Consider the following 26,291-nt stretch of genomic DNA (forward strand, 5'->3'; position numbering starts at 1 on the left):
TAGGATTTTTAAGCTTTAAAATTATAGTCTTAATCCGAAGGAAATTAGGCTTTTCTATGCTCTAACTATATTATATATATATATATATGTATAAAATATGATTTAATAAAACAACTGTGTAGTTTGATCTAATAAGTAAATCTTAATAAATTAAATATTAGGGCTACAATTAAATAAATCCTACAAAGAGTTAATAAATAAATAATGTAATAGCTATATTAAAAAAAATTAAATGATACAGTACCGTATTAAAAAAAATAAAAGACCTGTTTCTGGAAACTGACTGTACAATTTGCGGCTCAGTGTTCACACATTTGACGCACAAAAGACTTTGACTTTGGAAGTCTTTCCATTTGGTAAAGTGTTTGAAGTCACTGTCAGGTACCCATATGTATGTCTCAAGAACAGGTCGTTGGGCCGACCACGCATTTATCCTGGCCCTGGCAGCTTTTTTTTATTATTATTTTTTTCTTCCTTGCAACATCTCATGGAAATGGTCAGGAGTCGGGACAAATTCTCCATAACCTCCTGTTATTTCAGATTAAGTTACTATGGTTACTAATACGATAATTATTATAAATTTACAAGATTATTAATTTTAAAACTAATAAAATTAGTTGAGGTATACACAAGCTGATCCGAACATTCACATTAATAATAATAAAAAAAATTAAGATAGCATTCTTTTTGTTTTTAAGATTACAAGATTAATGTTTTATCATCTTAATACAAAAGAGATTGAGATATCTTAACGTGTCTTTTTATCTTTTCTGTTTTTTAAAAAATAAAAATTTATTTCAAAATTATTCTGTAAATATTTTTATCTTTATTAATCAAATACATATTTATCACTTCTATTCTAAAACATTATATCCTTTATAATATGCATGAAAATCCTCTAACAAGTAGGGCTTATTATTTTTAAAATAAATTAGCAATTACTAGACTTCTTTTTAAGTTTTTATTGTTGGAGTTTTGTTTAAATAATATAGTTAATATGTATATTTAAGATGGATCCACTTATTTTTTGGGGTTATAACTTTGTTGGGATTTAAATTCAAACATTAAAAAAATAAAAATAAATATTTTAATATATTTTTAATTAAAAAATATTTTAAAAAATAATCAAATAATGTGAAAACTATCCGAGGAAATCATGCTGTAAAGAAAAAGAAGAAAGAAAGACTTGTAGAAAAAGATAAAAAAAAAAAACGGCCTTCTCATTAGGCTTTGAAAAAGAATAAAAGACAAAAAAGGGGCGACCATCTAATAGTTTTAAAATTAAATCAACAACCATATTTTCTCTTTAATTGTAACCTTAGTCTTAGCTATTTAATTAGGATTATTTTATGTTTAATTATATATTAAAAAAAAACTAATTGGGGGTGATGAAATTATTGTTCACCACTTCACAAAACATTGTTCACTTGAATGAACAATGTTTTGTATTTTTTTTTAGTATTTAGAAAGTTGGTCACCAAACTTCTTTTTTTAAAAAAAAAAAATTTCATTCTTGCTCATCGTGTTATTTCGGATTTAAGCCTAGAATCTTTGTTATGAGTTTTTCATGAGATTCTCAAGGTGTCAAAAAAAAAATCCTGATATTTTAGTTGATGTTAAATTTTTCAAAAATAAATTTGGTTGTATTGATTGGAAAATATTGAAAAGGAAAGGACTCAATTTGACATCATGGCTAAAACAAAGGTTTTTTACCATTAAAAAATGCTCCTTTTTTCATTTTTATGCCTTCAAATTTTGTCAAAGTTTTCTGGTCCCTTTATTTTAAAAATCATATATTTTAGTCCAAAACTTTGTTTTATTTACATACCAATCCTTGAGTTTAAGAGTGGAGAGAGATGTATTATTTTTATATCTTTTTTAATACACTCACATTAAAATTATCATAATTTTAATTTTTTTTTTATCATTGAAGCTTGTTTTTAAAATAATGATAGAATGTTGTCAAATATTTTGATAAAAACATTTAAATACAATTAAACACTTTAATGAGTAAAAAAAAAAAAAATTAGTTAGAGAGATATCTTTTTTTTATTTTTATTTTAAATCATCTAATTTTTTTTTAGTATGTCTTCTTAGAGTATGTTTGGCAGTGTGGTAGCGGTTGTTTTTCAAATAACTTTTCGTGCCGAAATGCATGCAAATGATGTTTTTTCATTTTCTAAAAATTATTTTTGACATCAGCACATCAAAACGATCCAAAACATACAAATCATATTAAATTTTAGCAAAAAACAAATAAATATTTGAATTTTTTGGGAACGCAGTTTGCACTGCGTTTCCAAACGGTTTCCTTCTGCTTTTGATTTTTAATAAATAAATAGTATTGAGCAAAAAGTTAGATTTTTTTTTGTTGAAATTAAATATATTAATAACAAAAAGAAGAATTGTACAAGTAAAATAGTTTATTTCAATGAAATTTTAATTATTGCTCTTCCCAAAAAAAAAATATTACCATGAAATTAAATAAAAAAATTAACCCCATTACACTAAAAAACAATTAATTATTATAAACACCAACCTTCTCTTAGCAATTAACCCCATTAAAAAATCCAATTAAACATGTTAAGATTATATAAAAATAACCCCCGTGAGCCTTTTACTAAACATAACCTTAATATATTGTCTGAAAAAGGACTAAACTAAAACAAAATTATTATTCTCATTTTTCAACTATATATCAAGCACCAACTGGGCTGAGCCCACCAAAATCGCTGCTTGCTAGAATGGTGCTGGCCCTACTCATATGATTGTAGCCAGGTTTATACTATCAAGAACTTATAATTTTTTTTCAATTAAAACTTCTCGAATGTCCCTCAAGATTTGATTCGATGCATTTAAAAAAAAAATATCTCTATACCTCAAAATAATTTTTATTGTATTTTCTTATAAACAATAATTTATTAACTAATGAGATGAGGTGTAAAAATATTTTCTTAATGACAATTTTTAATTATTTTTATCAAGTATTTTCTTGGTGATTCGTGAATCTTAGTGTTCATTTGGTTTTGAGGTTGTAGTATAGTTTTTAAACCCGGACTGGTTCAAGGTCCGGGTTCCGGGTTTTGACCGGGTCACCGGGTCAGCTAGGTCAATTTCTATTTATAAAAAAATCAAAACGACATCGTTTTAATAAAAAATACAAAAATCAACACGTTACAGACTAGAAAAATCATCTTACATGTTTGCGAAAACATCACTAGAGCTACAAGTCCTGATCCAAATTCCTCCAGATTCAGTAATACTCTACCTTTTCTTAATTACCAGCATTAGAAATTTCTATCTTTCTTCTGTATAGCATCGCAGGTTCTGAAGATTTAATGACAAGCAGTCCCTTAAACAAAAAGAAAAACGAAGTCTTTTGTTTTTTTTTTTTTTTGTCTTTGAATCTATATTTTTCTTCCTATGCCAAATGATGGATGGATATTAAGGTAACGTTTGATTTAGTATTTTGTTTTTTTTAAAGAAAAACGAAAAACATATTAGAAAGGTATTTTCAACAACATCAGGAAAAACACAATAAATAATTACTAGACAAATTCCTTTTGAAGAGAGCCTGCAAATTAATCACTTGGAGGCCTCTTTAATATAATTAATAAAAAATATTAATTTTGTTGGTGTTGAAAATATAATAACGATTATTTTTTAAAATAATTTGTACTTGGTAATACATCAAAATAATATTTTTTTTACTTTTTAAAAATTATTTTTAATATTAGCATATTAAAATAATAAAAATAATAATTTTAAATAAAATAAATAAATTTTTATAAAATATATTTGAGCAACCTTACAAGATATTTTTATTTTTATCTTTATCTTTATCTTTATCAATCACTTGATGGCATAGACCATCAATTGTGGCCTGTAAAATTGTTAGTCCTAGGATAATGATTAACTGCCAAATTTCTAAAGATCTTTTGAAAGAAGTGATATAATTGGCCGTTCATAGGACTTTTATAATTAGTTTTATATTGGTTCTAGCACAAATAAATGGGTTTTGTTTCCATTTAATTTATGATTTTGGAATCGAATAAAAAAAAAAGGAAGAACAAGCAAGAAATTTGAAAAAATGCAAACATCCCATTGTGAATTGGCCTATCTAAAACATTAGCAACAAGACATATAATTATAGGAAGGCAAGACATAACTTAAATAATTATATTACATATCCATATATGACCACTCATGACCAACCCCACAGAAGAACCTAAATCTCAGACCAAACCCTAATGCTAGCAGTACTTGCGACCGAACAGAGACATCTACGCCGTGGATAATTTGACCTCACTTCTTCTACATAGGCAGAAACTCAGGGGTTTTGATTACAGGCTTCCCTTTGGCATAATCTTCAAAATTTGATTCACAAGACTTCAACTGCTGTACAATGCAAGACAGGCAAAGTCTCCAATAGATCATAAGTTAACATGGATGCTCTAGGCTTTGCCGTCCGGTCCGAAAACCCCCCGGGCAACGGTGCTGGTGTTGTTCTCTCACATGTGGCTATCCACTTGGATTGCATATATTTATGCTTTCTCCATGGACCCAAGTGCATCTTCTTCTCCTTCATGCACTTTTTAGCCGCAGAACATAGTATTTTGATCAAGGCCGTTAGCCTTTCTGCTTTGCCTACAAATACTTCTGGTAGCCGGCTAATTAGTTGATTGTATTCTTGATTTGCTTTCGCCATCTCGAATTCGGCTCGAAAATTCAACTCAATTACCACTCTCACCTCTCCTTTCTTTGAACTTAATTTGCCCACCACTTCCAAAAAAGTGTGTTCCCCTGCATAAATTTGAAGAAAAATGTTCAGACCATGCACGTCGTCAGATAGATCATTCATGTATTTTTACCTCATTAATCATATCCCATGGTCTTAATCAATACCGATTAATTCATAACCATCATCTATGATTAATATTGATAACATTTTTTTCATAAAGAAGAGAGAGAAATGAATTTGCTGTACCTGAAGGGATTTCTTCAGATCTCTTCCACTTAGACTTGCAGATGGCACAATTATAACCTTCATTTTGAAGCCGGATTGAGATTTCTCTTTGCAGGCAATCTCGGCAATCTCCGGCCACCAGTTTCCCACACAAACAATGCATGCCTACCACATCAATTTCCTTCAGAGTATCTTTTGTAGCTTGACGAATCTTGGCCTCAAGAGAGCTTGTCCTATACAATGTTGCCTGCAAATGCAACCATGACATAATCAATACCAACTCCCATTAGGCATAATTTAATCTAGCAATGACCTTAACATCAGCCTTGACACGTTATAGATTGGAAAAAAAAAGGGTGAAAATTCACCTGAAGAAGTTGGTTTTGTTCATCCCAAAATTTTTTGTTCTCTTCAACATTACAAGGACTAATCTCATCTTCATCCTCCTCGTTATATTCACCACCCGAGGCACATGAGCCATCAGGAGACACTTCTTGCTCTTCCAAAAAACCGAAAACAATGTCGGTAAAATACGCCGGATCGTCGGAAAACCCAACATTCTCTTCAAAACTCCGGTAGTTTAGAGGCAATCTGGCTATGACTTGAGCCATGAAATCCTGAGGCTTGGGAGAAAACTGATGTTTCACTTGTGGTTAATTTGAACAAGTCTAGAAAAAATGTGACATATTTATAGTAATATTTCGAGTGCTACGTGGGACCAACATGTCCTAAGTGGACGAACTAGACACCGCGTAGAGGAAGGTTGCTTTAGCTTATGTGGCAAGAATTCATTGGAAGCTTGAGCAAGTTTATTTCAGTGGCAGCTGTGTACCACGTCAGTCTGAGCAATAATTGTTTCAGCGTGATAACTCTGGATATGCTCAAAATATTATATCATTAGCTACTAAAATATTAGTCATGTTTAATAAGATAATCACATTAGGAGTAATCATTAACTAATTAGAAAATTAGTGAGGGTTTATCCTAATCAATAGAGGCTGTGGGGCTGGTTATAATGGAGAAAGGACCACCAGCAAGCTTTCATGTGGCGAAAGAGCTTTGACATGGCATTGTTCAAGGATGTTCTTACATGGTTTTATCCAATTTCTCTTTTTATTATTATTATTTTTGTTAATCCAAGATGAGTGGGGTCTGAAATCGCAATGAAGTTTCTTAGCATATGCCATTGCCCATTAGTTTATGCAAGATGCAACTTGCAAGGAGCTTGAGGATAAATCTTTTAGGATATTCCAGATTTCAGGTTGATTTCTTTTTATTTTGTGTTACTAAAATAGCCCAATAGGCAATGGATGACAAAAAAGACCCATGGCTCTTCTACATTTTAGAAAATGTAAGACATGAAAGGACTAGCTAGTACTATAGCTAGTTTGCCCTATATATGCAATATGCTGGGATTTTTCTAAAACTGAAAGTATACTGGTGATCATCGAGCCATTAATTAGGGTTCGCATGCTTAGGATTGGATGGATGATTAATATATTTGCTTCTACCAGGTACGGGACATTGAAAGACTTTTTTAACTTACTATTACAAGCAACACATGCATGCTAAAATGTGAAACACGTTTGTGAGAGTTGTGGCATACATAGGATTACTGATCAAGGTGTTGCTCTTCCGTCAAGATGCTAGTTGCTGCCTTGGGGAAATACATAATTGCATATTTGTCTTCCATGCTTGAGAAAGGAGTGGACAAATCTATTCTACAAGTTGATGATGATGTCTTTACACTTCAACAAATTAATGATCCCTTCATATTTGAGAACAATGAGCCTCAAGCTACCATGAAAAGGTTAATTAAGACCCACTTGTTCAACAAAAGTAATTGATTATGGAAACACAAATCCTTGCAATGTTGAATAAATTAATCCCCTCCTCAAAAACTGATTTGGAGTGAGATAGAGATGCACTCAACTTGCATTTTGATAGTATTCATCTTAGCTCTCAATTGCATCACATTATAAAGATGTTAAGTGTAAAGATAATACTTTTTTCTTACACAACAACCACATACAAGTGTTTGTTTGTATTTGTTTCATAATATTCGGATAATAAAAAGAATCGCATGAAACTCATCAAAGTCGATCCTTAATGGATTAAAAGGAGCTAGATACCTTGGAAATAACTCAATCCATCCTTGGAAATAATTCACTTAGATGGTGTGATTCAAGAAGAATAAAGTTAATTGTTGTCAACGAATCAATTCAATCTAATAGCTTAAATTATTAAGTGAGATCTCAAGATATGATTTATATTATTTTCTAACACAGTTCCTCAAGTGAAATTCCTTTAGATTTGAAACTTATATGAGCTCACATTACCCTATGCTTAATTTTTATCAAATAAATAAAAATGGTGAGATTCGAACTCGTGACCGCTTAGTCATTAAGGCTCTGATACCATATTAAATAACCGATTTAACTCAATAGCTTAAACTATTAGGTGAGATCTTAAGATATGATTTATATTATTTATTAATAAATTATAATAATTGTCAAACATATATGACTAGCAAGTTGAATTTATTATACCCTTAATCTAGATGATCATAACGTAGCTGAATGGAGCATATAGATTTATATAATTGACACCAACTATTTCAAGATAAGAGTTAATTGTTTGGTTATTGGTTCATGAAATACGGTTTTGCCACAAATGTGATTCATGGAAAACACCTCCAGGAGCAGAAAAGATTGCATCTTTGATTGAGGAAGCAGACAATTCGATCCTAAAGAAAATATTAGTTTTGTGTTTGTTCAAGCCCTAAAAGTATTTAGCTCTATCATATTATCATGCAAAAATCATTGAGTTTAGATGAATCAAAACCGTTTGATTTGATTAATATGATAGAGTTCAATATTTTTATAATTGGATGCTGATTTGATCTACATAAATTAAATCTATCTAATAATAATAATAATTTATCTTCTTTACATACAAAGAGAAATTATTTTTTAATAAGAAAAGCAAAAGGTGCAATAATTTTCATGATTTCTTTTTTTTTAAAAAATCCACTATTCCTATGCTCTTCTCTTATTTTCCACACCCTTTTTACCTGTCTCCTCTCTTTTATCCCAAAAGTGCATTGAAAGTGCACAGATTTTTATTTACATATATACTTAAAAAAAGGCAAAAGGTTGTAGGGAGCCAGGCGGTCCTGCGTCCAGCCAAAGAGATCAGGGTTCCATGATAGCCATAATTAATGGAAAATAATGGATTTCAGATACGTGAAAACCTGTTGATGATAAGAAGGGCAGTGATAGAAGAAAATGACTTGATAGCAAATTAATTAATGTAGATAAAAGTGATTGTCTCTGCCCCATCATAACATTTGTTACTGTCTGTTCTCACTCATAGTTAGGTTGTGTAAGAAAGGAGCTTCACCAACTTATTTTGTGATGGATATTTCAGTTTTTTTTTTCAATTTATTTATTATAAAGAAAATGCTCGAACACAGAAGATTTTACAATCATTTATTATAAAAAAAGATTATCTAATGCTTGAATTTCGAGAAAAAGGAAATCCCACGATATAAAAATTATTTATTCACAACAGCATCCCATCTTTACATACCATGAAAAAAGATAGAGAAATTAAAACAAATAAAGAGTTAATTTTCTGTCAATTTTAAAATTTTTCAGCATCCTGCTCTAGGCAACAAAAATTATTTATTATTTGTAATATGTAAACCTCATTAATTAGGTCCATAGTTGTTAGGAATTATATATATATATATATAAAAACGATTTAGGTAATTCATTGCTACGGCCCCTCCTTCTGCATCACCAAATGTGAGATCGATGTTGCAAAATGCAAAGGGGAAGAACTTGTGCTCTTGCATGCCCAATGCAAAATGGCTAGCAATAGACTAGCCTTCAGGTAATAGTTCTATCCATCAAGGAGGTCATGATCATGAGTAGAGGAAAATAGAGGAAACTAGCAGTAGCTACCAAACAAATGTAGGCATCAAATGTCATTGTTGTTGAAGGCTTCAATCACTGTCTCGTAGTAAAATGAGATGCAAGTTTCCTTCTTAAAAAGTAAACAAGGGTTAGTTTGAAGTGAAAATGATGAATTATAGTATTAATTCTTCGCAGATTTTAGCTGCTTAAACATAAAATTAAACCCATCATCATGTTATTGTAATATAAATAATTAGCTAAAATATGAATTTAATTTCATTCATGTCTATCTAGAGGATGTATCGAGTGCAGAGCTGACTAGATGTGCATCTAATTACTATGTCTGCCAAGTGGGGTTAAATATTATCAAGCTTATGAAGAAAACAATGACAAATATAAATATTATATAATCACAACCTCGCTAATTAATATATAGTCTGATACAAATGAAGGCAAATAATCCCAACCTCATGCTTTTACTCGAATGCTTTATCACTGTTGAGGCAACTATCAAGAATTCAGAGGCTGATCTGTCAAGTATGGTAAAAAACCAAAAAGGTGAAGAATTAATAGGCATGCTTTTGGGAGTTCATGGAAGTTTAGTCATTCCATTGTTTAATAAAAAACAAACAATGACGACATAACTCTCAAGAGAGTAATTAATTATTCAATAAATCTTGCTGGTTTGATCCGAAAAGCGAAAGTGGAAATCAAGGATAAAATATTTTTGAAAGTGAAAAGCGCAAGGATGATCAAATGGGTTCACTTAACAATTTTTGAAGATAATCATGCTGATTTTTTGGAGATTTTATGAGATGAGTTTAAGTCAATACATCGTGGCCACTTACATTGCGAAATTATAAGCAAAATTATAAAATATGAGTGAGACAATAAAGTGCGAGAGTGGAATCACTTCTAGATAATTAGAAGAAGAAAAAACATTACTAAAAAACTATCAAATACAAATAGATATACCAACGGTAAATTATGGTGACATTTATTAACAAAATATTATGTCACTATTTTTATCGGTATTCACTGATGGAAAAAATTATGTCAGTGAATATAGAGGGAATTACCGGCGGGATTCAAGAAATGAAAAGATTGAGCAAGTATTCCCTCGTCAATTCCTTCGACAAATCTGACGTGTCAATATTGCCGATGAAATTACTAATGAAAAATTATTGTTACTAGTTTCTGTTGAAAAATCCACCAGTAATATTGAAGTTATAACCGGTCACTTTACCCTCCCTCTCCTCCATTTCTTCTTCTTCTTCCCTTTTTTCTTCCCGCAGAAAACAACATCCTCCCCCCATTTCATCATAAATCAAGCTCTCATCATCACAGATTAGCCATGGAGAACCCTATGCTTCTTACTAGATCATGGGAGAAAAAATAGAGGGCTCAACTTCTAGTTCTAAAAATATGCATGAAGTTGTAGATGATATAATAGTAATCCTTACAGGAGCATAGTGATGAGCTTGTAATTGTAAATGAAGAATCAAATCAAGAAACAATTTTAAGTATTTTTAATAAGATCGATTAGAAAATATTATATATACTTTATGCAGATGATGAAATCGAAATTTCATTCTCATTTTCTTAAGCAACCAAACATGCATGAGCCAAGAGAGTTGATGGTGAACGTGTTTCTCGCACTTGTTTTTCAACCCATAGGGATTAATATAAGTGATCCTTTAAGACTTTAAGAGTCGTTGCAAGTATGGAAAGGTTATGTTGAGTTCAAAATAAGGATTACAAATATTGCATAAATATTATTCTTTTAATAAAAAAATTGCCAATCGGTATTTACATTGGTAACAGAGTAATTTTAAATTAAATCATATTCTTAAATAGTTTATAATTTTCTAATCTAATTTATGGATCATGAAACATGAAATTCTTTCATAACCAGTTGTGTTTTCACTGTAAGGTAGTTTATATATATATAAAAATATTATCAAAATAGAGTACTTTCTATTAATTAAAGCTTTCCGATCTCATATTTCTTGTTGTTTTTTTCTTTAAATTTGATCAAGATATTTCTTAAATACTTTTTATTAAAATGAATGATATGGGAAAATATTGATCTTCACTCTTAAGAATATTAATTAAGAAAACCACATGGGCAAATGAGATATTAATTTTACGGGAAAAAAAACACCTTATTCTACGGGGGGAAACTCCTTGTAAATATATAATGTTAGAGAATAATATAAATTATATCTTGAAATCTTACCTAACAGATTAAGCTATTGGGTTGAGATGATTCCTTAACATGATATTAAAGCTTTGATAATCAAGCGGTCACGAGTTTGAATCTCGTCATTTTTATTTATTTGATAAAAATTAAACACAAGGTATTGTGGACCTGTGCAAGTTTTAAACCCAATTGGCTTTTACTTGAGGGGGTGTGTTAGAGAATAATATAAATTATATCTTGAAATCTTACCTAACAACTTAAGTTATTGGATTGAGATTGTTCCTTAACCTATAAGACAAATAAAAAAAAAACTAATAAATTTCTCTTTAGTAATTAACGATTACAGTGACACGAATTACCCAAGAAAACTCCAACAAGTTCTTAAGAATAATTCGGCCGTTTGCTTTAAGACCAAAATCTAGGATTCTAGATTCAATAAGTGGTAGACCAAGACACCTCCTTGTGCCTAAAATAATAGAATTAATATCCATCTTTACAGAGAATTAAAAACCCAAAAGTTTCTTCCTTTTGTAAAAATTAATGATAATATCAGATCTCATAAGGTAGAAAATCGAGAGAGAAAAAATAAACCTATAAGAAGTCGAAAGGTGTTGATTAAAGAAAGCAACACCCACCAACGAAAATGAAACCAAGAATTGTTAATTTGGTGATTAAGACAGACATGATAAAAGCCACAGTTCAGACAATGAGAAGTACCAGCCCCATTTTGTCCCTGCTTTTGGAGCAAGTTCTAAGAGGAAAATCAATGGCCAACTTGCTTGAAAAGCTAACCTGATGAGGTCTTTACATGCTGTCATAAATATTTAAAAGAAAACATTTTAATTAATCCCACATATATACCATTATTAAATCATCCATTGCTGCTCATCAGCGACACCTGAAAACATCTCAATAATTTTTTATTATTATTATCGTGACTATATATAGGAGAGAAACTTAGGATTCAAAATAAACTATTATAAAGGAATAATACGATGATAGTTTTAAAATTAGTCCGCCTAACACGTCAATTTAGAATTCAATAATAAATGTTATTTTGATCATTGAAAAATATTATAGGATTATATGCAGGGGCGGAGACAGGGGGTTGGCAGGGACGGCCCGACCCTGCAAAGAAAATTTTTTTTTACTTTTTTTTTAATGATATTTATATTTTTAGTCTAAATAATAAAACAACTAATATTTTAATTTTTTTAATTTTATTTTCTGGTTTGAGTATGTGGATCGATTGACTTGTATTTTTTTTCCTAAAGTAGTGAAGGGATGTGAGTTTCATTTAACTAATTAAATGAAGTATTCTCTGCTTACATCCATTTCTGCAAATTAATTCTTTCCATATTAATCATAGTTCTATAATATTTTTTATATCTATTTATTTTTTTAAGATGAAGAAAAATATACAATTAATTACATCTAAAATAAATATAAGAAAGAAAATATATGTAAAATTGCTTCAAAGTAGTAAAAGAAAGTTAAAATATCCAGGTAATTCATTAAGATATATATGCATCTCGCAACAAAATAATAAAATCAGAAATATGAAAATATACAAATTAATATAGTGAATATGGAGGCTAAATGGGTTGAAGGTCATCGTCCCCGTCTCAGCATCTGAACAGGTATTTAACACCTGTATCCATACCTACCTGTGCAGGTAAATTTTTTTGTTCCATGACCACCTCCCTCGCTAGCTGTAGGTATATATAAACCTCTGTCGAGCGTATTTCCATTGCCATCTCTACAGTTTAGGGTTCGCATGTCTTGTACAAAGCAAATTGCAGTGGCTTGTAAACTGTTTTTTAACATTTTTCTGCCATGTAGTATAGGGATTTTTGCATAGAAAATTAAGGACCAGTAATATATGCAATTAAATTAGTAGCTATCAAGTATAGATAGATGGTATGCAGCGTCAGGAAGTTGAGACCTTGTACTGTTATAATTAGGGCAGCATCTGTCCCTTCATCCATTATTTCAAGTCTTGCGACTCAGATCTTGCTTCAGATCTTGACTGTTTGTGAAGAATAAAAGCACAGTAAACTGTCAAGTCATGATGAGAACGATCTACTAGAAAATGTCGCCTGCTAGAAATAACTATAGAGACTTGTGGTTTGCTGAAACAGGTGTCCGCGCGCTAGAAAGTGCATATAAGCTAGCAACATTTCAAGTCTTGATGAGACTTGAGAGCGGCCGATCTTCTTAACTCTATCTCTACTATTTGTGGAGAATTAATAGCACCATTATATATAGCAATCTTTACAGTAAAAAAAATGTTAAGAAAATGGCTTTGCAGTCGACAGAACTAGCCTGGGATTATTTCCTTCGGTTCTTTGTTTTAAAGCTTTACAAATTATTAATTTACCTTTTATATGTCCTTCTTTTGCCGAATCTTGTTTATGGGGTTGTATCTCCATCGTGGTGTGCTTTTAGTATATATGTTTTTAGTAATTATGAGAGGATGGATTGATGGAGAAACTTAATAAGGTTGTATTTTTCACATGTATTCCAAACTCAATATGAAATCTTCTTTTAATAAAAGGAAATGATTTCTTAATTATTATTTTGGTTTTTTTATTTGGAATTTCAAATGGTATAATTAATTAAATTTAATTTTATGGTTAATGTTTTATTACAAACATAAAAATTTAAACAGTTACATCAAATTTATCAAACTTTATTATGATCATTACCAAAACACGAGTTGATTCATACTGATCCAATCTATTCAAAAACACAGTCATTTTAAGATTATATATATATATATATATATATATATATATATATATATATATATATATATATATATATATATTATTTTTTAAAAAATAAATTGATTTTGATTAAATTATAGATTGACCCACGTAAGTATACTAGGTCATCGTCCACCATTTGAAACTCGGCTCAACACATGAACCAAGCATGAGATCACCGGATTAACTCAAGATAATTAGCAACTTGGATAAAATTTTATTGTGGCGCCGGGCTAAAAAATGGAAGCAGTCTTTTTTCTCTTTTAACTTCTTTAATATCGAGAACAACTACAAATTTATTTTATGCATTTCCTTGATCAGCTCAATCAATTAAACAATTAATTAATTGGCAAAATAATTTAATTATCCATAGCAAGCCAAGTTGATTACCCTTTCGCGGTCAATTCACAACTGCTAAACTTCTCTGCCGATACTTAATTAATCATAAATGTAACATGTTGAAATCTTTTACTCATAGTAATTTTGGAGCTTCAATCTTCCAAAGCTCCAAGTCATTGTCGATGCACACATTTTTCCAAAAGGAACGTTTAAATACAGTATTAATTATAAGGTTGGTTGCTCATCCATTTGCAATTCTTTAAAGCAAACATATATATCCATCGAAAAGTAACAAATATTCCTGTGGCCCTTGGCATATATTTTAATCAAATCCCTGTTGGAAATTAAGATCATAAAGAATTTCTTCCAGTTAATCACTATATATATTGAAGAATAACTTAATTCTACAAATTAAAAGTAAAAAAAAGCAAACAGTGCGTATAAAGTTAAACTCAAAATCAAAGTCATTAGACTGCATTTTATATATAGTAATGGAATGCTAACAAGTTGTTGATAGAGATCAATAGAAACAAACAATGAAACAAACAAGTAAAAATACAACTTGTCAATAAGAAAAACAACCCTTTAAGCTGCCTAGGTTATCTACTCTCATCTCATATGCTACTTGCTGTTAAAAAATAATATAAATTATATCTTGAGATCTAACCCTAACAGCGTTTAAACTATTGGGTTGAGATAGTTCTTTAATATGGTATCAAAACCTTAATGATCAAGCGGTCACGAGTTCGAATCTCACCACCTTTAATTTGCTGTTAGAGAATAATATAAATTATATTTTGAGGTCTAACCTAACAGTTTAAACTATTGGGTTGAAATAGTTTTTTAACATGGTATCAAAGCTTTAATGATCAAGCGGTCACGAGTTCGAATCTCACCATCCTTATTTATTTGATAAAAATTAAGAACAAAATAATGTGGATCTGTGCAAGTTTCAAACACAAAGAGCTTTCACTAGAGGAGGTGTGTTAGATAATAATATAAATCATATCTTGGAACCTCACCTAACAGCTTATACTATTGGATTAAAATGGTTCTTTGGCATTTGCTACTGTAGCCCATGCTATTCTTGACCGGAATGCCCATGCTTCGTCAAGTATCACAACATTGGGGACCAATACCGGAGAATGAAACTTTTTTCTCTTAGTATTTTAACCCCAGCCCTTCAAAAATCAAAATTGTCCCTGATTTGTTCTCGGGTTGAGATCATATATGAGATAGGTTTTATCATTATTTCACATTCATAAGATTGTGAATCAAATAAGTAATATGTTCCATATAATTTATGTAAACGAGTTGATGATGGATTTGATTAATGCAATAATTTTTTTTTTCGAGTTAGAACATAGGAGGTTATCTAGGTAACCATTTAAAAACTTGGTGAATAAAACTTTATTTGATGAATATATAGAAGATTTATTCTTTGCATAATTATTTGAATAAAAATCTTTAAAAAAAGATAATATTTCTAATATTTGAATATTAAATCTCATATCTCATATATATATATATATATATATATATATATATATATATATAAAAAAAATTTCAAAACTCAGAATCAATATATTTAAGTGTTACATTTCACGGAACTAAATTAATTAAGTTTGAAGTCCTTAAAATAAAATGCATAAATAACTATGCAAAAGGACTTCAATGCTTTGTCTAAACAACTTGATTAGGCAGTGAATTAATTCATCTAAAATAATTGAAGAAAAAAGATAAAATATTTAATTTAAAGTAAATTGAAGAGAAAGAAAACGGGGCAGGGTCCAGGCATTATCGAGATTGGATGATGGGCTATATATTGGTGGGCTTGGTCCATTGTCCCAGATAAGTAAACAGTCCAATTCAAGAAACAAAAAGAGAGAAAAAAGTGCGGTGAGCGTGGATCGAACACGCGACCTTCAGATCTTCAGTCTGACGCTCTCCCAACTGAGCTATCCCCGCAGCCACTGAACCACCAAGGTTGAACCAGTTAAAGCACTCATAGATATATTAAATATTATTTTGGGTTTACAATTCAATATGGAGAGCCTGGAATCACTCTTTCGGGCTTAACCTCCAAAGGGGGGGGTTTTAGTATATGAATTTAACTGTTGGGTTATAGTATACATCACAAAAGGGTGGATCCGTCACTGCTCCTGAGGCTGTAGTTACTGCATGAAACAGTTTCGAGGATGTCAGATCGGACCTTGCGTACAAAACAAGTTGAAGCAGCCACTAAGAAATTTTGCAGAAATCTGTCTTGTGCAGAGTCCCTAGGAAAGTAGATTGATTAATTGTATTAATTAAAACTATTTATGAACATGAGCATCTAACAGTTGTAGCCCTGTGGCTGCGGGGATAGCTCAGTTGGGAGAGCGTCAGACTGAAGATCTGAAGGTCGCGTGTTCGATCCACGCTCACCGCACTTCTTTTTCTTTTTTTATAAATATTTGTATCACAGTTTTCTTCAGGTCATCCAATAAAAATCATAGTTGAAAGGAAAATAACTTAGGAAGAGAAAAAATACAAAGAAGATCACGGTTTTCTTCTTAACTATACAGACATTCTTTGCTCTCATTTTTTCTTTGATGATGACTAATAAAATTTGGTCAAATCAACCGGGTTATTAAAATCTTAGTCAGATTAACTGAATTTTGTCAGTTAATATTTTGAGCTAACAAGCTTTTTTTTTTTATTGGTTTATATACAAGGCTTCTTGTTGTTTTAGAATAGCAAAACACAAGGATTTTCATGACTTGAATTGTAAGAAGAAAAAAAAAGAACACATTGCATTCACTCTTTTGACTTTAGAATATGATACTAGGTTGCATGAGGTGGTAAGCAAAATTGGTCTCAAAATCGAGCTTCTTGCTATTATTATCCTTCTGGGGCGGAAAAACCGAGTTGAAAAAATAATCTTGCAAAGGCATTCTCTAAAACAAGATATATAGAATACTAAATAATTTGCTAGAAATTTAATTTTAAAGAAAAAGCACCCACTGTACAGAGAGCCATGAGCGAAATCGCTTTCCTGGCATCAAGTTAGCTGTGAACTGCTGAGGGTTTTGAGGTTTTAAGCCTGTTTTATTCTCCTCGATGCCTAGAGGTAGCCATCAAACTATCCGTTGGTTGCTTCCCTCGGGCTTTCAACTTCGCAAGTTTTGTCTTGTCGAGCCGCTTTCGGGCATATTCTTGGATCTGGCGGTCATGCTCTTTGAGCATTTGTTCCACATTGTTTGATGGAGCGAGTAATGGACCAGAGACGTAAATCTTGTTTCCCTTGGGACCATGGCCATGCTGAAAAGGAACTCTAACAAGTTTAGGATCATCATGTTAAGAGGTAAATCATCTGCATGAATTGTAGGCCAAAATATTCAAATATCCTGTGGAATGCATTAAGCTAACTTAAAACAGTTCTGTTCCATTGCTCACATGGTATGGGTGAACGCCAGAAATTGTGGACATGTTACTTTATCAGCGTGGTGTTCCGGTATGGCAGCAATTTTAGGATTCGGTTTTACTAGGACATCAACAGGAAAATAAGATGTCCATTCAATTAAAGTGTGCGCTTGAAGGCGTTTAAGTCAGGGGATAGAGCAGATTTCCATGCCAACAAGAGCATTGATAACATGGTCAAGAAGATGATGCTTATCTCCTTATTCCCATCATAATCGCTTGTATTCATCTAAGTTCTATCAAATGTATCACTAGAGTTGATGCATAGAAGGTATCTAGTCTAGAATTTGAGATGAGACATTTGAATCAGAAAAAAAAATCTCGAGAACTTACCAGACTCGGTTCCTTGTTACTGGATTTTCCAGCTCCTGCCTGAGGAGAATCTCCCATCTTCTTTATTTGACAATTTTGGTCCACCTTTCTTGAGGACTCCAATCCGTTTAATGATCCCTGAAGCCTGCCTACTTGGTTTACCACTTCTGGCTGTGGCACCCCAGGTTTCTTTTGGTGATCTCCAGGCAAGATAGTTCTAGTTGCTACTAAACCAGATATTGTTGATAGGTTATGCCTGCCTGATACCATATTATGATTATCAAAATTCTTTCCAGTCCTTGTCCAGCCATTCCCTTGGACTAATGGCCCCGAATGTGAAACTTTCTTACGTTGATGCTCCATGAAATCTCCTCTCCCTTCTCTTACAGCTTGCCTTTGTTCAGAGGGATCAATCATGAAACCAGATACAGTTTGCTCCTTGTGAGAGTTGACCATCTTGCCACTATTTTGTGAAACAGAATTGTGTTTCTTCTGCAATCGGAGACCGAATATAAATAAAAAGGAGATTAAAGTGAAACTTGTCATAAAAGAACAAGAAATGGAAGAGAAACAAAAGCGATGAAAAACTAAAACAAATGAACGCACGAATTAGAGATATCAAACAACAAAAGAGAGTATCAGGTAAACCATGAAGAAGCTGAAGATAAAGAAATCACAAGTATAATTATTTAATTTCTGCTGTATAACCTAATCAAAATCAACAGGACCTGCAAGTGTCTGAAAGTCGGGATAAAATCCACAACAACACAGATTTTTTTATGCAATATCGATATGTAGATTTCATTTCAGTTGAACCAGGATAGGAATTCATGTTTACCTGCAGGGACAAGGGCAAATCAGGATGGCCATTAGGTGCAAGAGATTCTTTTGGTCCACTTCTCCTTGCAACTGCTTCTTGCCTACGAAAATTAACAAAGAGATTGACACTGTGAAAGCCAAGTTTTTTAAAAGCAAGTGATTTTTTTCTTTTTAGCATCTTGAAGTATGAAGACTCCCTGCTGCCTGAAGCATATTCTAGGAACTATTCCTTTGCAACAGCATACATATATAGAACATAAACAATATAGCATAAGTTGACAATCTCTAATCCCAATGTCCTATCATGCAACAATAGACAATGTTCTTGCTTCTAAAGTAAGTTACCAGCTCTCCACCAAAAACGACAGAACAATCTTTGTTTTCACATTAATGAAAACTAACCAAAAAGAAAATACCTTCGAGCTTCTTCATCCCGTAGTTTTGCATCGATCTCTTTGCTGGGGGGGTATTTGGGCAAACTTGATGGATCACAAGCAAATGGTTTTGTTGTAAAAAACTGTGAAGTGAGGAGAGAATAGAAGTTAATAAACAAAGCTGCTCCTAAAAAACCCACAGAAAAAGGAACCACAGAAGTTCATTCCAAACTCAGAAAACAAATTTAGTAGCCAGTCAGTTTTTAGAAAATGATATGAAGTTAAAGGGAAAGGGATGAAATTCACTGAAGGCTTAATACAATAGAGATGAGGAGATTGAAAATTGACGGTACTAAGCAAATTCTCCAATGAGGGCCAGTGATAACCAAGGACATAGAGCCTCCTCTATTACAGAGTCACAGACAATTCCATTTAGAGAAGCCTTCTGTCCAACTCAATCTCCACACTTTCAATCAAGATCAGAAACTAAAATGAATGTCAGTTATGAAGGACTAGAGTGATTCTCATTGAAATATAGAAGATATCTAACTGGATAACATCATAAAACCACAATCAAAGAGGAGATGGTAAAAACAGAAGGTGTTGCAGTAACTCGCTCACCCTAATATGGACAAGTTATTTATTTAAAATTAAGATATCCTACGAACTTATTAATTACTAAAAGTACCTTTTAAGTTAGAGTATTCCTAAAAACTTTATTCAGCAGCACAGCCATTTTCAATGTCTTAAAATAAAACAGGTACATGGGACTCGTTTTTCATTCTAACTATCTTTCACTTTCTCAAATAATACAAAGTCTGCATACCTCAGTGGTGAGAGCAAAAGCTGCAGTTCCTCGATAAGCTGGGTCCATGGAAAGCAAGTTTTCCATAAGGCCAACAGCAGGAGCAGGAAAGTCTTTGAATGTTTCTTTCACACTTCGTCTATATGGTCGTTGAGGCTTGATTACTGATGAACGAGGCAACTTTGTTTTTATCCAGTAATCCTCAGAGGGTGAGCCACACAGCTTAAAAATCTTGTGCAATTGCTCAACCTGCAAGAAACAACAAATACTTCTATGGTAATTGATGTCCCTGAAAATGTTGCTTAATTTCATCATTATCATTTCTAGATGCAAGATCTATACACAAGCATGAAGGCAAACAAATTTATCACATTGAAACCGTTGTTAGAGCATGTATTAACTGAGCTTAAAGTCCAGAGTGAAGGCAGATCAGGAAACAACATGAAGAGAATGTTTCATTATCATTGTGGGTATATTGTTTAGACTGCAATTCAGAGGTTTGAAGACCCATGTTAGGCTATTTCTTTTCTAAGAAGAAGAAACAGTAGATCAGAGAACTCATCACCATCTTTCCATCTATTTAGAAAATAAATTCATAAACAAGGTACCTCTGTTCTTCCTGGCAAAATAGGTCTGCCGGAGTATAGCTCCCCAAGTATGCAACCCGCACTCCATAAATCAACAGCAGCTCCATAGCGAGAGGCTCCAAGTAAAAGTTCCGGTGCTCTATACCAAAGAGTCACCACACGGCTTGTCAATTGAGCACTACTTCGAGGATCAAAGAAACTTGCTAAGCCAAAATCTGCAATCTTCAAGATGCCATTGTCATCAATAAGAAGATTTGAACCCTTTACATCACGATGCAGAACACCGTGACTATGACAGTGATCAAGTCCAGTTAAAAGCTGCTGCATGTAACATTTGATCTGACAGAAAAATGAACAAAACATAAGGATTGAGCAGGATGCTGTAAAAGCACACAGAATTTTTATCCAGGTATTGCTTTCAGATATAAATCTGAAAAAAAAAAGATCTTAAAACAATTGTAACATATTGAATAGCAGTCAAAGAGAATCGTGGGAAAATAAAAGAGGGCAAAAAGTACCTGTGCTTCAGTGAACTTCATGCCAGGAAGTGCAGCAAGTCCTGTAAGATCATGTTCCATGTACTCAAAGACAAGGTACAAACTGGAAGATGTCTGGGAAGTTATCAAGCCTTGCAGTTTGATTATATTGGGATGATCCAGCCCACGCAAAATAAGAATCTCACGGGACATGAATTTGACACTCTCTGGATCACCACTATCAAACCGGACTTTTTTAATAGCAACAATTTTATCATGTGTGACATCACGAGCCTTGTAGACATTACTATATGTTCCTTGTCCAATCTGCAAGAATAAGAGGCCATCATATAAAATCCGATGAAGTGAAATGGTGGAATTGATATGTAAAGCTTGTCAAAACTAACAGAAATCAATCATCAACTAGAGAATGGAACATACTCTATCTAACTTCTCAAAAGTATTGGCACGCCGTGGCACCCATCCTCTAATAGCTTCTCCTGCTGCCGAGGCAAGCCAAGAAGGCCATCCAGCCGCAACCTGCTCAGCTTCCACGCACTTTGGCACCTTCCCCCACGCTGGATGACTAAGAATTGAAAAATCTTGGAAAACTTCCATCTTCCTTTTCTCAATCTGAGTTTGACAAAAAGCATCAACTTCATAATTCTCGACCATATTCTTCTCAATTTGATTCTCAACTCGCCTTTTCTCAATCTGATCACCATGGTACCTCCTTGAACCTCTTGTTTTCTTATCCGTTAACATAACCTTCACATCTCCACTATGACGTTTATCCTTTGATCGAACTCCGTCATCTGTTCTTAGAGAATTGACATGGGAAACTCGCCTATCTAATGATCCTTTACGAGATAGCCTCTCTCTATGACCATCTTGGCTATTTTCCTTAGAAGCAATACAACCCATTTTGCTTTTCTATCAAAACCAACCAATCCCTCCTCCTATACAATCAAAATTCAACACCAAAAACTAACAGCAGCCTCCATGGACACAAAACCATCAACACAAACAGTCTCAATAAATAAATACCCTTCTGAACAAAAAATCCAAATTGAAGACTCAAAATCCCCAAGTTTTCAAAAAATTGACTTCAAGCACCTAGAATTCAAAGTCACCAACCAATAACAACGTTAGAAAAACGAGTAACAAAACAGTTATCAAATAAAAATAAAAATAAAAAAAAACCCAAGAGAAATAAATGGATAACAAGTACCTCGAAAGATGAAAGACTTGTACTTGATAAAGATCATGCAGAGATAATGGAAATGAAGACTTAATTTCCAAGAAAGAAACAAAGCAATGTTTGTTTTGATGGTTTCTTCTTTGACTGTTCAACGCGTATACATGTATACACTCCCTTAACACGGATATTATTATTATTATTATCAACAAAGTAGTCGGCTTTTGCCGGCTGTTACTTGGTCAACAGAATCCACTCCCTCTCTCTCCCTCTCCCTCTATCTATGTTTCACAACAGTGTTGAGCAGGAAAGATAGGAAAAAAGAAAAAACATGTCTTTGTGTTCTGTTACAAGTTTGGTTGGTGAGAGAAACGGGGAGAGAGAGGTAAGTAAGGCAGTTAAAAGTAGGTTATGTTCATGGGGTCCAAAAGTAAAGTCTTCGTGTTGTAGAACTTTGAATGCTGTATTTAACTGTTATGATTTTGACACCCATTACTATTTTGTTTCTTTATTACTCTTTTTTAATCATAGTTGAAGCCTGAATCTACTCGACGGTCGTGCTAGAATACAGTTCAATCGGAGTTTTAACTGATCTGAATTAAAAATATTTAAAAATAAATTAAATTTAATTGATTAGGTGAAAAACCAAGGTCGACCAGCTAATTAAGATCAACATCATTTTAATTTTAAAAAAAAATAAATTGTTTTTAGGATCCATGGTGGAGTTTTACAAGTATAATTTTAATGATAATTAAATTTTTTATATTGGGTTTTAAAATTTTATTAAAAATTGAGATATCATGAAAAATAAATTTTATTAAACCAACACCTCAACCTCGAGGGTTTTCTTTTACATTTAAAAACAATCATTAGAAATTTATGTATTGGGTGTCCAATTTTTTATATCTTAAAGACACACATTAAGAACAGAAAAATTTGAGAATTTTCCCTTAATAGCACATTGAAATTTTAAATAGTAAATGATTTTTTTCTTTTTTTTTTTAAATAGCATCATAAATTTAAAATATTTATGAAATAGTACAAATTGAAATTTTTTAATGAAATATCACAATTTTAACCTGTCATGATTATAAATCACGATACCTTACCCTGTTGTGATTTAAAATTAAAACATGTCGTGAAATTAAACTACAACCTTTCCTACTAGTGTCTTATTTTGTAAAGAAATCATGATTAGAAAACATGATACTTATTTAATATCATGTTTTTTAATCATAATTTATGTATATTGCCTTTTAGAATTATGAAAAGCACAAATTATATTATTTTATCAAAAACAAAAATAAGTTATATTATTTCCCAGAAAATTTAAATTTTCTATGCTAATAGCATGATTTTCTTATATCATTAACAACTCCTCCTTGAAAATGAAGACTTTATCAAAAACACAGTTTTTGTTCATTAATTTTCTTATATGCTAATAGCATGCTAATTGACATGCTAATAAAACCATTCTTTTTCAAAACTATTTGGTTTGAATATTAATTCAAGATTATTAGAGACTTATTATAATGTCACCTATACATTAGAAAGGCTTATTTCAGTCTGAAAAAAAAAACCTTATTTCTTTTTTAGTTTAAATTTCAAATTTAAATTATTAGAAATTTATATGTGTACATACAATGACATTTAACATCAATACCTAATAAATTAATAATTAAATTCACCAAAATTTAAATCTAGACACACTTTAATAGATAAATTTTATATCTCAAAGACATACTTGAAGAACACATTGAAATTTTAAAATTTAAATAGTTTTTTCTATAGCACTAATAACTTCTCCTTCCCAAAATGGGATAAGTAATTCTTAACATATGTCTCAAGATTAGAAAAACACTTGCATTTAAATTAAAGACAATATTTAATTCCTCATTTACACAATAATAAATTTCAAAATCATTTGAAATCAAAATGTGAGTCTATATATATATATTTATTTTAATGGAAGAGTTTCATCAAGAAATTATTAAATGGGTATATTTCTTTCTTATTTAGAGGAGTTTAATTTTTTATACAACTTGTGAAAAGTACAATCGTAGATCCTCTGCTTTTAATTTGGATATTTTGACCAAATTAAAAATATTTATTTAATCTGGTTTCATAAAATCTAGCCTAAAAATAATTCAATCACTCAAATATTAAGAAAATATTGTATGTTTGGATGCATTAATTAAACGATATGTTTTTTTTATTCATTTTCTTTCCATTTTGAGAAACAACCATGTGTTTAATGTTCATGCATCAATATCCTAAAATTCCAAATCCAGGATATTATTACTATTTTAAAAAATATTTTATTTTAAAATATTTCAAACTCGTTAGCATGGAAAAGATCATTTTATTTTTTTAAAAAAAAACTTGAGATTTTGGTTTATAATTTCCAATTTTAACTTCAAATTGGAATCATTAGGAATTCATTCATAGGAATATATTCATATTTAATGTTTTAATTTATAATACTCAAATTTAAAAAAGTTCAAATTCCATATATATTCTAACAAATTTCACAAAAAAAAAAAAAAAAACATTAGCTACTATGGAGGAAACTGATAAATATCAGGAAAACTTGTTTTATTAAGAAAACCTAATCCATTTTAATGGAATTGTAATTCATAATTTCATGTCCTTAATTTAACTTCAAGGTGAAATCTTTAAAAAAATATTTATTTATTTTATGCGTTTCCAATCGCATTTAACATCTATATCTTAACAGTTTAATTCAAAAAAATTCAAATTTATGTATACTTCGACAAAATACGTTGAAGTTTTAAATCTTTAAAAGTATTTTTATAACACTAATTACTTTGTCATCCAAAAAATAAAATAAATAATTCTTCACATTAACAGTTTAATTTTTATTTTTATTTTGTAACCATGAGTGTTCGGACCAACTTACACACATCTTAACTAATTCCTTAAGACCCTAAAGTTAAGAATCAAGTAAGTGTCGTGACACTAAAATTAAATCTTATTTAAGTGAGACATTTGAAATACTTGTAAAAGCTCAATTTCCTCAAATGTCTATATTTATTTGTAAAATTAAATAAGTGCATTTGTAGTTGTTTTCCTCTTTTTTTTAAAGATAATCAAGTAAGTGCCTTCAACTATTTTTTTAATTTAGATAGTTGAAGGCATGAACCACTTAAAATTAAAAAATGTCCCCATGCACTCTAATTTTGAAGTTAAATTTGACTTAAATGTCAACCTAAACATTAATATCAATGGCTACACTAAGATTTAAGGATAATTTATAATTACATCCTCCAGCTACAACCGCACTAGCTATCAATTAAAACATGCCCACCACATTGGGTGGACGATGGAGACGCCATGACTCTATTTTAGCCCACAATGCACCCATTAAGATCTTTGCGCAATCAGAGGCTGGTTTTGGAAAAAGATACTCTAAAGATTTTCCAAATTAGAAAAAGAAAATTAAAGGTTTAATTTTTAAATCTCCAAATCTGTATCCATTAGTTCTGCATTCATGCAAGTAGATGCAACCCATCTAGATGACTATTTCTAGGAGAAGATTTGTTTTCAAGATAAAAAGATACTCTTGAGATTTTCCATAAAAAGATACAAAAAAAATGGAAAATAAAGAGTGTAATTTTAAAATGATTAAATTTTAAGCACACTCGGAATCATTGTTATTGAATCTAGGGGTGAGCAAAAAAAACTGAAAAACTGATTAAACTGAGAAAACCAGGAAAAAAATAACCGAAAAAACCAAACCGTGAAAAAAAACCGATTAAAATTTTGAAAAAACTGACCGGTTTGGTTCGGTTTCGGTTTTATAAACCTAAAACCGAACTGAACCGAACCCAAACCTAAAAAACCGGAAAAAACCAGTTTGAACTGGTTTTTGTTCTAAAAACCGAACTGAAACTGGTCGGTTTGAACTGGTTTCAGTTTTTTTTTAAAATTCAGTTTGATTACTTTTTTTTAATAAAAACCAAACCAAACTAAAAATAATTACTCATAATTAAACCTAGTTTAGCTTGGCTGTTCAAATCAAATCGGGTAAATCCATTTTCT

General features: G+C 31.4%; 2 protein-coding genes and 2 non-coding genes across 4 annotated transcripts; 1 reads left to right on the top strand and 3 right to left on the bottom strand.

Annotated features, from left to right (window-relative positions):
- Positions 1–4,081: 4,081 nt before the first annotated feature.
- Positions 4,082–5,636, bottom strand: LOC18104619 (uncharacterized). Its single transcript, XM_006376415.3, has 3 exons — positions 5,335–5,636; positions 4,988–5,213; positions 4,082–4,803 (listed from the first exon to the last, which is right to left on the bottom strand). The coding sequence occupies exons 1-3, from the start codon at positions 5,575–5,577 to the stop codon at positions 4,382–4,384; spliced, it is 891 nt and encodes a 296-aa protein (XP_006376477.2). The 5' UTR covers positions 5,578–5,636; the 3' UTR covers positions 4,082–4,381.
- Positions 5,637–16,091: 10,455 nt separating this feature from the next.
- Positions 16,092–16,164, bottom strand: TRNAF-GAA (transfer RNA phenylalanine (anticodon GAA)). Its single transcript has one exon. It is a non-coding gene; the product is annotated as a tRNA-Phe (tRNA).
- Positions 16,165–16,554: 390 nt separating this feature from the next.
- On the top strand, positions 16,555–16,627 carry TRNAF-GAA (transfer RNA phenylalanine (anticodon GAA)). Its single transcript has one exon. It is a non-coding gene; the product is annotated as a tRNA-Phe (tRNA).
- Positions 16,628–17,049: 422 nt separating this feature from the next.
- On the bottom strand, positions 17,050–22,570 carry LOC18104620 (probable serine/threonine-protein kinase At1g54610). Its single transcript, XM_006376416.3, has 9 exons — positions 22,263–22,570; positions 21,473–22,147; positions 21,074–21,358; positions 20,577–20,894; positions 19,990–20,217; positions 19,206–19,306; positions 18,809–18,890; positions 17,992–18,462; positions 17,050–17,499 (listed from the first exon to the last, which is right to left on the bottom strand). Exons 2-9 carry the CDS (start codon positions 21,953–21,955, stop codon positions 17,287–17,289), a joined length of 2,181 nt encoding a protein of 726 aa, XP_006376478.3. The 5' UTR covers positions 21,956–22,147; positions 22,263–22,570; the 3' UTR covers positions 17,050–17,286.
- Positions 22,571–26,291: the final 3,721 nt, after the last annotated feature.

Source organism: Populus trichocarpa, chromosome 13, assembly GCF_000002775.5.
Source record: "Populus trichocarpa isolate Nisqually-1 chromosome 13, P.trichocarpa_v4.1, whole genome shotgun sequence".
Lineage (NCBI taxonomy): Eukaryota > Viridiplantae > Streptophyta > Magnoliopsida > Malpighiales > Salicaceae > Populus > Populus trichocarpa.

Excerpts from the sequence above, each read along its gene's own strand:
- LOC18104620 (XM_006376416.3), bottom strand. The coding sequence starts at position 21,955 with ATGGGTTGTATTGCTTCTAAGGAAAATAGCCAAGATGGTCATAGAGAG. Across the intron at positions 21,359-21,472 it reads CTTTTGAGAAGTTAGATAGA|ATTGGACAAGGAACATATAG; the intron begins GTATGTTCCATT and ends TTATTCTTGCAG. Across the intron at positions 20,895-21,073 it reads TGAAGTTCACTGAAGCACAG|ATCAAATGTTACATGCAGCA; the intron begins GTACTTTTTGCC and ends TTTTTCTGTCAG.
- LOC18104619 (XM_006376415.3), bottom strand. The coding sequence starts at position 5,577 with ATGGCTCAAGTCATAGCCAGATTGCCTCTAAACTACCGGAGTTTTGAA. Across the intron at positions 5,214-5,334 it reads AACAAAACCAACTTCTTCAG|GCAACATTGTATAGGACAAG; the intron begins GTGAATTTTCAC and ends TTGCATTTGCAG. Across the intron at positions 4,804-4,987 it reads ATCTGAAGAAATCCCTTCAG|GGGAACACACTTTTTTGGAA; the intron begins GTACAGCAAATT and ends AAATTTATGCAG.